This window comes from Ochotona princeps, chromosome 5, assembly GCF_030435755.1.
Source record: "Ochotona princeps isolate mOchPri1 chromosome 5, mOchPri1.hap1, whole genome shotgun sequence".
NCBI classification, from domain to species: domain Eukaryota; kingdom Metazoa; phylum Chordata; class Mammalia; order Lagomorpha; family Ochotonidae; genus Ochotona; species Ochotona princeps.
Window position 1 is genome coordinate 65789647 of NC_080836.1, and position 16467 is coordinate 65806113.

At 35.7% G+C, this 16467-nt stretch overlaps 1 protein-coding gene across 1 annotated transcript in view; it reads left to right on the forward strand.

Annotated features, from left to right (window-relative positions):
• GULP1 (GULP PTB domain containing engulfment adaptor 1) overlaps positions 1 to 16467 on the forward strand; it is a 166615-nt gene that overhangs the window by 129151 nt on the left and 20997 nt on the right. The window contains exons 7-8 of the mRNA XM_004576984.3: positions 9416 to 9532; positions 10202 to 10294. Of these exons, the coding sequence (XP_004577041.2) occupies positions 9416 to 9532; positions 10202 to 10294 (210 nt within the window). The remainder of the gene's footprint in view (positions 1 to 9415; positions 9533 to 10201; positions 10295 to 16467) is intronic.

Consider the following 16467-nt stretch of genomic DNA (forward strand, 5'->3'; position numbering starts at 1 on the left):
TTAATTTAAGATACTCTTAAAGTATGTGCACATAAATACATAAAGGTAAATATAGGCAAATACATAAATTCCTTTTACAGACTGGTTGGAAATCAAGAATAACAGTCAAATTAAACTTTTTCATAAAGAGTTGCCTAATTATTTATGGGGAAAAATGAGAGAGAAAGAGAGATCTTCTATGTATTGATTTATTCTTCAAATGCCTACAATGTCTATGGCTGGGCCAGACCAAACCTAAGAGCCTAGAACTCTTATATAAGACTCTAGTTAAGTGCCTAATAGGAATTCAAACACTTGTGTTATCATCTGCAGTCTCCCAGGTGCATTAACATGTGACTGGATCAGCAGCAGAGGCTAGACTTGATCCTGGGCACTTTGATCTGGGATGTGGGCATCTCATGGGAGGACTTACTCCACTATGCCACAATGCCCAAAGGAAACTTTTAAGTTTATTTATAATGCTGAAAACTGTTGTGCAACTTTACAAATATATTCAGAAAATGAAACTAAACATATTAACAAGTAAACAGACAACAATTTCAACATGGAAATATAAAAAAGAATTGAATGCTACACAATATATGAAGTGAAAAAAATCAGTACTGCACTTGATCTTAGCCAAAAGGTTGAGAAAAATAAGTTTTACATTATGCTTTGGATGGCAAAAAAGTAATTATCTTAAAGATATATGAGAAATGTTAACTGACCAAATGAACTGAAGCAAATAATTGGTGGTGGTGGTGATGGTGATGATGGTGATGAACACTCCTTGCACAATATAGAATTTTCTAACATATGTAAAACTACAGTCATAAATAGGGTGAAAAATAGGTTGGAAAAAGATTCTGGCTGTAGAGTTCCCAGAAATGATAAAATCTGTCCAATATCAAATTTGAGAAGTTGGGCAATATTCAAGCTGAATAAATAACACAAGAAACAATCACCATTTATGAATATTGTATGGTGAGAAAGGACAGGAAGAGAGAATAAGAAAAAAAAGCCTGTTAAATGCTGAAAGAGAAAAACAGACACATTATATCACTATACTCTCTCTATATATCTATTATTGTATCTATATCTGTATATAGATATAGCAACTGGCTTTAAATCAATATTAATGGTGACCAGAAGGGAATATAATGTTGTCTTTAACAGGTTTAGATTCAAGAGATATCATAACAGACTAGCACATCTGTTGTATACGTCTGTCAAAACTGAAGTCAAAATAAAATAAATAAAATATTTATGGGATAAATACATCTGGAGAAAATTATTACTAGCAGAACTGCATTATAAGAATGTTTAAAAGCTTCTATTTTAAAAGACAAAAAGGAAACTAAAATATACAGAAAGGAAAAAAGATTAAAATGTTGCTAAAATGATGAAAATATAACTATATAAAAAATCCTTTAAAGCTAGTTTGAAGTAAGGTTATCATTGTGTCTCGATGGGTTACTTAGGCCAGTCAGTGTTATTATTTACCAAAAACTTACTATGGTAGTTCTGAATAGATTATGATACATTCAGAAACACCTTCTGAACTCTAGAATAATCATTGAAATGCAGTGTGATATTAAAATATCGATATTAAAAACATATAACAGAACAACATGTGGTTCTTTTATTTTTATTTTGTTTTATTTTATTTTTTATTTTAATATTAAAATTAGTGAAAAGTTATTAAGTAGTTTGCCCCTGAGATTGGAAATAAATGTGTTCATTCTCTCTACTTCTATATAACATAGCATTGGATAATTTAGCTAGTTACTGAGCACGTGGAAAATGGAATAAAGATTCAAAAGAAAAATGTATATTTGTTTTATTTACAGATATATCATTTTTAATAAAAAAAATACTGAAGATACACAAAATAATACAAGAATTTTGAAAAACAGCTAGCAAGTATTTAGGATACAAAGTCAATACCCTCCCTCTGCCTGCAAAAATACAATGAGTTTATAAAAAATGAAAACTTTCTCGGGTGGGCACATGCTCAAACCTCTAACAGAACAATAGAGAAACTCATATTCGTAATGAGTGCCTGAATTTGATCCCTGCCTCTGATCCCTGGCTGTCACTTCCTCTAGGGGGTAGGAATGGCCCAAGTGACTGGACCCTTGTGGTCCGCTTGGGAGGCCTGGATGGACTTCAGCTTACACATGATAGGTGTTTGTAGAGTGCATCAGAAGTTCGAAATGATTCTCTCCCCTTCACAAAAAGTAAATAAAAATAAACATTGTGATAGTATGTAAACAAAGCATAGCTTGAAATGGCAAGGCAAAGTCTATGCTACTATATTCTCAGCATGTGTGTAAAAAGATTTATATTGAGATTATGTAAAAATACTCCTTAAACAAATAGAAAAGACAAAACATCTAATAAAAATGGGTGAGAGCCTTAACACGAAGTTAGTCCACTGAAGACCAACATCATGAAACAGGAAAACACAAATCAAAACTACATTGATATAGCCTTACTCAGTAGTACAATGACTACAATAAAAGGCAATATCTGACTTTAGTGATAAGGTGGAGTAACTTGAATGTTCTTCCTACTCATCAGAATGCAAAAGGGCCCAATTACTTTGGAAATCAATTTGGCATTTTCCTGTAATGTTTTTTTAAATCAATACTTGAATGTATTTTATGCATATTTTTCAATTCAGATGAATTTCACAACAATCAGGTGAGGTTAAATAAGGATTCTTCCCTTTTCAACTCTCCAAGTGGCCCTCTCTTCTTTTTTTACATTATATATATAGATATATATATAATTATTATTATTAATATCATTTTATGATGCAGTTCCATAGGCTGCTGGTATTTTCCCTTAGCCCAGCCCCAATACCCTCCCCCATCGAGTTACTCTATATCATTACTAAAGTATAGTTCTTCATACACAGTCATATGCCCATCATTGCGGGCATGGACAATGGCAGAGAGTCCAGCATCCTATGTCAAGATACAGTAAACAGTTTCATTGTAAGTCCATCTTTGTCTGGAAGTAGAAATGCATACTACATTGTATCCTCATTGTATCTGGATATGTTAATCTCCATTTCACAGCTACTGTACATCCCCTCAAATGAAAAGTCATAACAAAGTCAACAATAGAAAGAAAAATAGAAATTTACAATGCCATGAAGTTAAATAACATGTTACTAGATATGACAGTCTCCATTATACAGTTACTATACATCCCCTTAAATGAAGAGCCACAAAACAAAATCAACAACAGGAAGAAAAAATAAATTAACAACACCATGAAGTTAAAGAACATGCTACTAAATGACTAACATGTAGCTGAAGAAATGAAAATTAAGAACCTTCTTGCAGAAAATGATGCTACTGTATGACATATGAGTCATTGAAGAATTTAATCAGAAGAGAATGTTTTGAAGAGATGAAACTAATAGAAAATATCAAAACCCATGCGATATAGTTTCCGCTGATCTTTGTTGGTGAAATGTGTCTCTTCTAGACAACAAATAGATGGGTTTTGTTTTGTTTTTTTTAATCCAGTCTACTAATCTATGACGTTTGATTGACCTTAAGCCGTTTACATTCAGGGTTAATATGTATGGGTGATACTTTGGTTCTGTCATTTTAGGAATGGGTTGTTCATTGGTTTAGTCTTCTGTTGTCATTTTCTGGGATGTTCTTCCCATTTGCCTTTGGTTTTGTTGGATGCTATTCCTTTTCTCTATCAAGAGAACATCTTGGAGTATCATTTGTAGGGCAGGTTTGGAAGAGGCAAATTCTTTTAACTTTACTGTGGAAGAATTTTATTTCATTTTCAAAGACAAAAGAAAGCTTTGCTGGATATGTTATCCTAGGCTGACAACTTTTTTCTTTAAGAATCTGGAATATGTCACTCCATTCTCTTCTTGCCTGTAGAGTTTCCTGTGAGAGATCTCCTGTGAGTTTAATTGGCATTCCTTTGTATGTCAGTAGATTTTTTTCATGTGCACATTTAAGGATCTTTTCCTTATGTTCAATTGAAGAGAACTTGAAGATCATGTGTCTTGGTGAAGATTGCTTTTGATCAGGCCTGTTGGGAGTTTTGTGCCCCTCCTGGATTTTGTTTCACAATTCGTTCTCCAGATTAGGGAAATTTTTCTTTATTATTTCATTAAATATATTTGCAAAACCAGTTTCTCTTTCTGCACCTTCTGGGACTCCCATAACTCTTATATTTGGCCTTTTAATAGTGTCTTTCAATGCTTGAATACCTTTTTTGGCCTGATCCAGCTCTGCTTCCAACTTTTTGTTTGCTTCCCCTGATGACAGAAAATATCTTCCAATTTTGAGTTTCTTCCTTCTGCTTGCTTCATTCTATTTTGGAGACTCTCCACTGTACTTTTAATTTGCTCTACTGTGTTCTTAATTTCTGATATATCAGCCTTGATTTGCTTTATTGCTGCTATTGCTTGTGTAAAATATTCCTTAAATTCTTTGAACTCTTGTATGTGCTTCTCATTGTTGATCAGAAGCTTTATAATGAGTTTTCTGAATTCTGTGTCCCCCATATTATCAATGTCTTCCTCAGTTAACTGTGAGGTTAGCATAGGGTTTTGATCCCTTGCAGGGGAGTTTACAGTAATATTCATTGTGCCTTTGTCTCTTCTTTTGCTCTTGGTCATTGTACTTCTGGTTAGCAGAGTCTTCTCCTTGGGGCAGGTTTCTAAGCTGTGTCACCCACAGGTCTACAGTTTGATTTTACTTATTGCAGCTGGTACACAAATCTTTGCTTGCAGCCAATTGTGCCACAATCTCCAGCGAGTTCCTGGTCTGGGTTCTTAGGTTAGATTTCCACAAAGAACTCCGTAGCCCCAACTCCTGGCTCACCACTCTCCACCTCCTGTGATACTGTGCTGAGGCTACACCGTTGTCTGTACGACCTTTCTCCCACTTCCGGTTGGAGTAGGTCCCAGGATTAGGGAGACTCCAGGTGCCCTATATAGCTAGGTTGTTGGTGGTGCTGATCTTATCCGAACCTGCTGGTCACTAGGTCTGGGTGTCACACTGACCTATTTTGACCCATACGATGCCACAGTCGGTATTATTTTCCTGCAGGAGCAGTGCAATCCACGGAACTCAGTGAGTTCTCACGAGCTCAGCACATGTGCAGTTCACTGTTGTCCCCCTCAGTCCTAAAGCTATTGCCACAGTGTACAAAATGGTGCCTGATGTACCACTGCTAGAGTTCTCGATCTGCTGGCCGTGGGTGGAACCTGTAGAATGCCACATTGCTGCAGTTCACTGAGTCAGAAATGAGTTCACTCCCAGCTCAGCGTATGCTTAGTCATTTCCCTTGCTTTTGTCTCCTTAAGCAAAATGGCACCCAGTTCAGCTCTATGGGGCTGACTGGGCCGTGAAATGCACTCTGTTCTCTCACTGCCCATCTAGGATCTTCTGCTCTGTCTCTGCTCCTAGTTAAATCAAATGGACCAGCAGGACAGACAGTTCTTTGTCTGGATTCACCTCCCAAGCTTGCAGTCAAAGTCCCTTCCCACCTGGTTGCTGGTGGAGTTCAGATCACTGTTAGCTGAATGCCGCTGGAGTATCAGTCACTGCCACACCACACCATTGTGTTTGCTGCTTTTCTGTCTGTCAATCTCCAGGTACCCCTCTGTTGTTGTTCTGTCCTCTCCTATTTCCTGGAATGTGTCCTCTCTGCTTCATCCTAATTAAATGTTTCTCTGTCCCTTTAAACGTGTCCTTATCTTATTCTGCCATCTTGATTCTCCTTTCCTGTCATGTTAAACATGGGTGCATTCTGTTATTTAGTAGTTATATTCTGGGACTTTGCCCACGAAATATGAAAACATATTATCTACAAAAAGGTTTTGGTCATGTATGTAACTGTTTTATTCATAACAAAGGTCTGAAAGGCACAGTGAACATCCACTAAGAAGCAAATGAACCGTGGTATATTCATAACATAGAATGCTGGTCAGCAGTAAATGCATGGACTCCTGATGTAGACAGTTTGTGTAAAACTGAAAACATTACATTGGCAAAAAAAAAAGTGAGGCAAAAGTATACAAATGTTATGATCCATTTTATTTATTTTTTTAAGGTTTATTAAGGAGTCTTTATTAACCAAGCTTGGTAATAATAGAGCACACTAGAAATAGCAAATCACACGTCCATACGGCAATCCAACCAATCATAATCCAACCAAACATAACCCCAAGAGGAACAAATGGTCATTATCCTTAAGTCCATCCGTTAAGCTGAAGACCTATGTCCCAGCTCCCCCAACAATATAAGTTATCCTAAGAGACATGCTATGAAAAACCTGGACACACTTACAAAGCTACAGACATTCACCTTTCCCTGGCTTCTTTGCCCCTATTCCACTACTGCTAGGCCTCACCTCTCCTAGAACCTCTGATACTACACAATCCAGAAACAATGTTAATATATCCATGGTCCCATCTAAGCAGTACATGGGGACCATGCTCAGGGAATTACCTGTCCTGGGTCAGCCAAGAGTCAAGGTGCCAGAGTAACGGAAGCACCTGACCAGAAAGAGTTATGATCCATTTTAAGGATCTGTAATAATAAGATAATACAGTGGTGGTTTACAGCCAATGTGATTATAGAGTAGGCATTAGAGACCTTCTAGGGGTATATAAATATATCTTTAGTGAGATGACTCTATCAGTATATAACAATTCAAATTGTATCATTTTTGTGTTTCATTTATATGCACATTTCAATATATAGGGTTTTTTAATCCTTATTTTCCATTTTAAATTTTTGTAGACATAAAGCTTCCTCCCTTTCCCTGATCCCATCCCTTTCTCTTTGCCCCCACGCCCCATAGTCCCTTATGTTTTATAGTAAAATATTAAATCAGATGTAGTCTTAACTCCAACTTTCTTCTCTTTACATGGGTCATGACATTGTTGGTATACACAGTGGCAGAAAGTTTAATGTTTTGTTGTTTAGGTATAGTTAGAAGTTTCATGGGAGCCTACTTTTATTCGGTAGTACAGACTAATTCTGTTGATTTCCTTTGATTCCTGGTACTCTGGTCTCCATTACGTCCTTAGTGAGATCACAAGTGTGCTTGTTTACCTTTATTTTTTGTTTTATATTTTGGATAGAGGTAACAATGTCATGATATTTCCACCCTGTCCTTCTCTTCCACATTACCACCCTTCTTTCTCATTCTTTTAATGACTTCAGATCACAATCTTAAACCTCCACTAATTACAGAATTTAACATGTAGTAAGTAGGAAAAAAATTCTATTCTTCAAGAGTATAGACATGACCATAAAAAATAATATGCATGTTCCTCACGCCCTCCCCAATTTGGAGGATGGTAGAGTCAAAATGTCTATGTTTGAATGCTAGACATTCCATTCACTACCAGACCTTAGACCACTCATAGAACCTTCCAGAGTTGCAGTTTTGCAATGTGCATTGTAGGGATAATGATGATTCTGACCTACTAGGTGTATTATGAGAGTAAGTAGGGTAATATATTTAAAAATATTTACTGGACAGCTAAATTTTTCATAAATGTTTCTTATAAAAGAGATTATGAAGTACACATTTGGTACATTGGCTTAAGTATGTCTCAAGATACTTGCATGCTATATCGCAATGTCTGGTTTTCAGTTCTGCACTGTTTCTGATTCCAGTTTTCTACAGTTGCACAATCTACAAGGAAGCAAGTGAGGATTCAAGTACACTGGTTCCTGCAACCACGTGGGAGGGCTGGGTTGAGTTCCATCAGCTTCATCCTGGTCCAGCTGCAGTAGTGTGGGCATATGGGAGAATTAGCAAATGGAAGATCCCTTTCTCATCTCTGTATGTGTCTTTCAAATAAATAAAATCTATTTTGAAAAATATTTATGTTATAATTGATATGAATTCAGCTGTTGAGTGATGAATCAATAATATTATCAATCAGTTCTCTATAAGTTTATAAATTTCATATTGGAGAATACCATAGTTTTAATAAATTGACAAATTGAACCCATAATTTAAGTTAGAAAACAGTTTCTATATTTATAAAATAAAAACAAGTGTTTCTCATTGTTTTAAAATTGGGAACAATAATTCACAAATGTCAATCTTAATGCTACTTTTTAAAATAAGATTTATTATTTTTATTGCAAAGTCAGATATACAGTGAGGAGGAAAGACAGAGAGGAAGATCTTCCATCTCATGATTCACTCCCCAAGTGACCGCAATGGCCATAGCTATGCTGATCTGAAGCCAGGAGCCAGGAGCCTCCTCCAGGTCTCCCAGGCAGGTGCAGGGTACCAAGGGTTTGGGCCATCCTCAACTTCTTTCCCAGACCACAAGCAGGGAGCTGGATGGGAAACAGCACTGCCAGGATTAGAATTGGCACCCATATGGGATCCCAGCGTGTTCAAGGCGAGGACTTTAGCTGCTAGGCCACCACGCCAGGCCCACTGCTACTTTTAATGTTGTATTTTTTCTCAGGTTTTAAAATATCAAACTCATATTTATGTTTTAGTAGTTGAATCATTGAACATTTGTTGTTTGGTATGTGATATTTATTGATTTAGTATGTGATTTGTTGCTTATTGCAGTCTGTTGTCATTTTCCTTTGATCAACTGGTCGTCTAAATAATTTTAGAGATGTATTTGTGTTTACCTAGCTTAAGCACTATTTTTTGGATAAAGACTTCCCTAAACATGTAGTGAAGTACAAAACTGGAAGTCAATGAGCTATTCTAAGCTTTACCAATAAAGCATATTTTTAATGCTTGTCATTATTGAAAATTGGCAGCTCTTATACTTAATTTCAGATTTCTGACTTCACCATTTATGTTTAAATCTGAAATTTCTGGGAATCTTTGCTTTCCACCAGGCCAAATTAACTTGGAATTTAGTTGCAGTTGTTCCATTTGAAGAGAACATACCTCAAGTTTTCCACAGACACTTCTTAGTCAGCTTTATTCTTTGTACCTGCCCAGGGCTTAACCAAACCTCCTCATTAGGAAAAGGAATTAAGTAGCAGAGTTGCAAGAGGATCTGCACTTGGCACTGTGCTATCATGGAATAGGCACTAAATATTCAAGGACAAGGGTAAAACAACTATGAAAGGAAATACTTCAATAAAAAAGGTTGAGCAGAAAGAATTTGTACTTTGAACTTTAACAGCTATTCATTAATAGTCTCTTGTTTTTTATTAAAAATAAATAAATAAACACCATCACCGCCACCAACAACAAAAACCACCATTTCCCAGTGGATTCTGAATATCCTGTTAGTGTAGATTACTTTGCTGCTTTACACAATCTCTGTCCTTAGTCCTTGCCCTTTTGAAGTGTCTCATGTGAATGCTTTTTTTCTTAATTTAAAGGAAAGTTTGGCATATAACAATTTAAAAAAAAAACAATCTTTGTTTGGTTTTTTACAAAGGCTGAAGAGATAACGTTAACAATTGGCCAAGCATTTGACCTGGCATACAGGAAATTTCTAGAATCTGGAGGAAAAGATGTTGAAACCAGAAAGCAGATTGCAGGGTTACAGAAAAGAGTGAGTAAACAGAGCTTGTTATTTCACATGTGTGTGATGTAAATACAGGGAAACTTGCAAATCATCAAACAAATTTAAAAGGCCTGCCATTAAATTTCCCCACACTGATTAGAACTGCTTGCACCGTGTTCCCATAATTTTTCATTGCTGATCCCCTGCACAGTTTTTAACTATTTTATATTGAATTCCCACAAGAAGTTAGTGTTCTCATGTGATTTTGCTTCACTTCCTGATGCTTCTCATGGGGATCAGAGCAGCAGAAGCAGCAGATGCTGGGTAAGTGGTTTCCCATGCAGATCAGATTCCTTTATAATTAAATTACACTCCTTCTCCACTATGCAAATCATCATAAGCAAGTTTCACTGTCTTGTGGTTATCCTAAAAGATTGTGGGTATGGATTGCAGAGTGCAGCAAGAAAACACATAGAAGCAGCATTGGAAACATCAAAAATTGTCATACTCATAAAATGTTTTAAATTTCATATGTTTTTCCAGTGACTTAATGTCCTCCAGTATTCTCCAAGCGTTATTCAATAATTTCCTTGTGCCAAAGGAGCGCATCAATATTTTAAATAATATTAATTCTTTTGATTAATGTAGTCAATATAATAGCCACTAATTCTCAAGTAAAAATTTTCTGAAAGTTGTTCTATAATGATTTCTTTTTAGATCCAAGACTTAGAAACAGAAAATATGGAATTGAAAAACAAAGTACAAGATTTGGAAAATCAGTTAAGAATAACTCAAGTATCAACATCTACAGTAAGTATATTGATTGTGTAGTTTCTTTAGACACAATATTTTCTAATGACAAGCCATTTCTAGATTATTATTTCTATAATATTTCCAATACTGCTTTGTGATCAGCAATTTTAAAGTAAATATAGATAGAGATGAAGGCTTGTGAATGAAGTAAATTTGAAAATTGAAATTATTCTTATAATTCAGATGGTAATTATTTTCCATGTTTCTCTTTCCTCCATGCTTTCTAAAAGAATACAACTCTCGTTCTGGCCTTCGGATTTCATATAATTTTGCTTTATAGGGGAATGTTTTGCCCTCATGCCTATTGATTGCTGTTATTCAGGATAAACTTAAGGAGTGATGCAGCTCCACCTCTGGAGTGTGCACTTTATTTTTTGGGGAATGGGTTAGCAGTCTGAATATGACTTCCCATATTACAAAGCAACGATTCCCACTGGGAGTGAGACAATTGCATTTACAACACTGAAATGAACAGTAGTCTCGGCCAACAACGTTTAAATACTTGTACAAAGTTAGGTATTTCCAATCTGTCACTGTTTTGAATTACTTTTCTCAATACTATGTCCATTACTAGATACTTTATGTGAAGGAATATTTTGGAGAGAGGTGAAATGTAAAAAAAACTTTTTTTTTAAAGGGAAAATGTAACTTGGATAAAATAGCTTTGTTTAGATTATGGGTTCTACTCAGTATTGCATTTAGTCTTGTTTTCTTAAGACGTATTTATTTTTATTAACAAAGCAGACATACCGAGAGAGGAGAAACAGAGAAAAAGAACTTCCATCAGCTGGTTTACTCTGTAAGTGGCTGCAACAGCTGGAACTGAGCTGATCCGAAGCCAGGAGCCCAGAGTTTCTTCCAGGTCTCTCTCGCGGGTGCAGGCTCCCAAGGCTTTGGGCCATCCTCTAAAGCCTTTTTTTTTTTAAACAGACCACAAATAGGGAGCTAAATGGGAAGTGGATCAGCCTGGATTAGAACCGGCACTAATATGGGATCCTGGCAAGTGCAAGGCAAGGACTTTAGCCATGAGGTTACCTCTCCAGGTCCTGCATTTAGTTTTAATTTTAAAAATCTAAAAATCTGTACTGGTGGCATGATAATTTGAACTAAAGCATAATTACTGTGTTTGAAGACTTTTGAAAAGATGTTGCAAACTTTCATTTGGAAACTCTTTCTGGTTGATTTCTTAAGATACACTCATTAAAAACTTTCATATATATAATTTTTTATGTTTAATTCTAGAATATTTTACCAGTTAATCAATATAAATAAAAATGCTTCCAAGAAGTTATATTAGGGTCTCAAACTTGTTATGCCTCAGAACTCAGTCAAAAATGTCTTCTGTGTTCATTCCTTTTTTCATCTCCCATACTGAAATAGTTATGATTTACATTGTATAACATATGGTTCATAACAGGGGCAGTTATGACTGAAGTAAGAGAGGCTGAGAGGGAGTTTTAGGTACTAGTGATATGTGCAGTGAAGAATTGGAGATCCTCTATAGGTCCTTTTTTATACTTTTTTTTTAAATCTTCTTTTCTGTTTGCTCCTTACCAGAACTATGATCTTTTTCTCCATTCCTTCACCCAAGGGGCAGGACAGTGGCTCAAACTCCTTTCACTTTTGCTTCCCAAGGGAATACCCATACTATGGGGTCTTTTTAAAAGTCATGCAGTGGGGGCTCGGCAGCGTGGCCTAGTGGCTAAGGTCCTCGCCTTGATCCCATATGGCCGCTGGTTCTAATCCCGGCAGTTCCACTTCCTCTCTGTCTCTCCTCCTCTCAGTATATCTGACTTTGTAATAAAAATAAAATAAATCTTTAAAAAAAATAAATAAATAAAAATAAAAAAATAAAAAAAAAATAAAAGTCATGCAGTGAAGAAAATTAGGAGTATGAACCCAAATAAAGAGGAAGTTATTTTTACTAGGAATCAGGAGTTTCTAAAATTTATCATATTCATAGGTATCTTTGAGTCATCCTGTGCTTGACCAAGGAATACAACCAGATGCATTGCTATTTGGATACAAACAAAAATCAATCATGTTCATTGCGCCTCTTCTTGCTTAGCAGAAGCAGAGCTAAAACTATCATGTTCAGGTGCAAGGTATAGTTAGCAGGAGCTAAGAGTTTGGCAAATGTTGATGAAACATGTACCTGCTCCTTGTTAATTTATCCAAGTACATTAAGTCAAGCACTTGTGTAGCTGAGGAGAGTCAGGCTTGAGGTTACAAATGTGTTTTGGTGATCTCACACAGTTCGTTACTAGGTGAATTTCAGAAGTGATGCGGGGCAAGGGGAATATGGAGGTTGCTTTTTCTTATGTTTCTTTGACCACAGGCTGAGATAACCATTGTGTGCTGTAAGTAGGAAAGTTAATTTGTGAAGGAGACATAGACTCTGTGAATGAAATCTTTTATTTAGCAATTCTCATGGTAGATTCAGTTATATAAATATAGTACAAGTATTTTTTTCTTTTTAAAATCTTTTTAATGCATGTATTTTATTTATTTTTTGTTTTTTAAATATATTTTTATTTTGAATTTTGAATTCTGTGGTACAATTTTGTGTAGGCTAGGATTTCCCCCCCAAATTCCCACCCCCATCAGATTTTTCCCATTTTGTTACAATAGTGTAGTCCTTCATAAGGAATCATAATCCTATCAGTCTCTTATTTAAGTACAGGTATTTAAATAACCACTTACCAGAATGGATTAGCTCTCCCAGAACTGGGAGTTTGGGGGCCTCAAGTATATATCTGTATAAATCTCTGAATCAGGCTGTGAATCTGCTTCAGGATCCAGATCAGAGGAAGGAGCTTCAGGTAAGGATGTGATGTTAGTCAAGAATACAAAATTTCTGCTAGGCAGGAGGAAAAATTTAAAAAGATAACAAATGTCCAACATCATGACTATCATTTACTGTCATATTCTGAAAGTCTGCAAATAGATTTTATTGTTCCTACAAACCTATAGAAAAAGAAAACTATTGATTATTACAAGAAAATTTCTAAATTGTGAAAATATAAATGTAAGATTAATATAAATGTAAGATTAAATGTAAGATTAATTGCTTTGGTGTCTGGTCAGCCTGAAAGAATTTGAAATTACTGTTTCAGGCATATATTAAGGAAATCTTTTGTTTTAAAGACATTAATAAGCATTTTTCCCATTCATTTTTAATTTTAGTATGTAGCTGTGATATAAATCATTATATCATCTATGGCAGCTCTATTAATTCACATTTATTAAAAAGTTCCAAATTTCTTAATTTAAAGGCAAGTTGATTATTTATTACAAATATTGTCATTTGAGATTTGTTAATGATCTGAACTATTGAAATTGAATTTGATAAACAACCAAAATTGTAAAGAATTTTAAAATATAAGTATCTTTTGTTAAAATAGATTGCTATGAATCTGAAGTAATACAAACCTCTGATGCTAGAAAAATTTTCCATCAGTTCTTATGAAATTGGAATAGTATTTTCACAGGACACATAGTAAGAACACAAAACACCTTGCAAACTGTGCCCCGTGGCTGGCAAAGTAAATTCTTATTGCATTTATAACTCTGAAATAAGATTACGCATTTCATTTGTTTGTATTGAGCTTAGAAGACTGAAGGATAGAATGCTTCAAGATTACTAAAATTGCCATCATCTTGTTTTAAAAAAAAAATGAGGCGCACTGTAGATGTTATTTAAAGAAGCATTGCAATGAATTATGAATCCCATTAAGCACACTAAAATTAGAATGTGAGTGGCCTTGATGGATCTAATTAATTGTGCATCAGATTCTCAATGAGTTTTCAATGTGTTATGATGAGAGGAGTGCCTAAGCTATGACTGTTCATAACTGACTAGCCCAGGACAGAATGCTTTTAAGTTTGGTTAGTTCAGTCATGGTTTTCATCCCTACCAAATGGAACAGTGTTTAATAGTCTTCATGTAAGGATCCCTGTGTCACACTGAGATTATGGAAATCTTTTCACTGATTTTAGCAATTGGTTCCTTATTTTTCACCGTCATTTAAATATACTGAGAAATTTCCATTACTCGACTGTACTGTTTGCTTTTTGCTGTGTTCTAGTGGTTTGGCAATAGATTAGAGGTTGGATTTTCCAAGCATTTGGTACTAATTATCTAGGAGAGCAATCTGATTTCCATTTATTACATTCACATGGCACTGTTGCCTGTTTCTCTATTAGAAACAGGGTTTAGTCTGCCCTCTTAGCCTCACGAACACTCTTAGAAAATCGTTCCATTATAAGATGTGGGCAAAAAGTTAAATCAGGTTGTTCCTGCTGATTCTTACATCTGAGTGTTCAATTTTCACTTTTCTGACTATAGCAGAGAATCAGGCTATTGCCCAGGAAGTTAAATGAATAAAATTGTAGTCCTGAGGCACACAGGACTTTCTCTTGGTGAGTAAAACAAATGTCTCTCTTTCAGTTTAATCCAGTGTTCAATAAAGTTCTACATTTACATAATCAACTGTGTGACCACTGATTACATTTGAGAGGACAGTTATAACCTAAAATGTGTACTTCATTGTGGGTAAACAGTCCTGCTGACTTACCTCCCTCTCAAGCTTTCTCAACTACAACTGAAGTCAGGATGGGCAAGAGCATATTGTGAAAACTCTCAGTTACACAAGCTGAATGTGAATCTTTAAACAAAAGCTTGGATTTTAAACATGAACATCATAGCAAGAACATGTGGTGCCCACAAAAGAATGATTACTAGCCCACAACTTCATTTTTGTAATTGTTAGTTGCACAAAAAGGTTTTTCTGAAAAGTAATAGGAAGAAAACACTGTGCACTTTCCAGTGCTGACTGTGAGTACCTAAGTCTTTCAGCTACCCTTTCTTTCAGACATGGGAATCACCATTGCCATTCAACTTTCAAAATTCTAAACCTACTGTCAGCCAGAAGATCTGAAGCAATACGTAACTGCTGATACAAATTCTGAACTAGAAAAATTGCTGCTTTTCAAGCTTTTCATAATGAGAAAAAAACAATTATAAATTTTATATGGGATCACTAAATACCCAGAAGAGCCAACAACCAAAAACACTCTATCTGACGTATCAGTAATAATTAACAGTACCTTACTTCAAACCATACTACAAAGCTATAGTAACCACAAAAGCATGGTATTGACAATGAAAACCAACACTCTGATCAATGGAATGGGATAAAGAGCTCAGGAATTAACCAAAACACATACAGCCAATTTTGGCAGAAATGCTCAGTGTATACACTGGAAAAAAATAATAGATAGTGCTGGCCAGATTGGATTCATGTATGTAGAAGGATCTTGCCATATACAAAAATCAACTCAAGATGTATCAAAGGCCTGAATTTATCATCTGAGACTATGAAGTTCCTGAAAGAAGATGTGTGGAAAACTCAGCAGGACCTTGGTGTAGGGGATGACTTTGAGGGTAAGACTCTCCAAGCACATGCAATAAGGCAAAACTAAACAAATGGGATTATATCAAACGTAAAGTCTCCTGCACAGCAGAAGATCGGTAAAGTGAAGAGTTGTCCAACAGAATAGAAAAAATATTTGTGTGACTCTTATCTGAATTAGGATTAATATCCTGACTATGTAGCATTCTAGTTAAGAAATGAGTAAAGGGCCTTAACAGATAGTCTTTTGAAAAAAGAAGTACAAAGAGCTGACAAATATATGACAAAATGAACAACATTAATTGTCATGAGATGAAAATCAAAGTCACAATGAAATATTCACTCACCCCTTTCTGAATGGCTAAAATTCAAATGCCTGGGCCAGTGCCGTGGCATAGTAGGCTAAGTTTCCATGTATGATGTTGGTGTCCCATATGGAGGCTACTTTAAGTCTTGGATGTTCCACTTCCAGTCAGCTCCCTGCTATGGCCTGGAAAAGCAGCAAAGGGTGTCTCATGTCCTTGGGCCCCTGCATCCATGTTGAAGATGCAGAAAACGCTCCTGGCTCCTGGCTTTATATCAGTTCAGCTCTGACCAAGGCAGCCATTTGAACAAGCTGATTGAAGAGCTCTCTCTTTCTGTCTCTGCTTCTCTCTGTAACTTGACCTTTCAAATTAACAACAACAATAACAACAACAATAATCTTCAGAGGCCTCAGCGTGGTGGCCTAATGGCTAAAGTCCTCACCTTGCACAT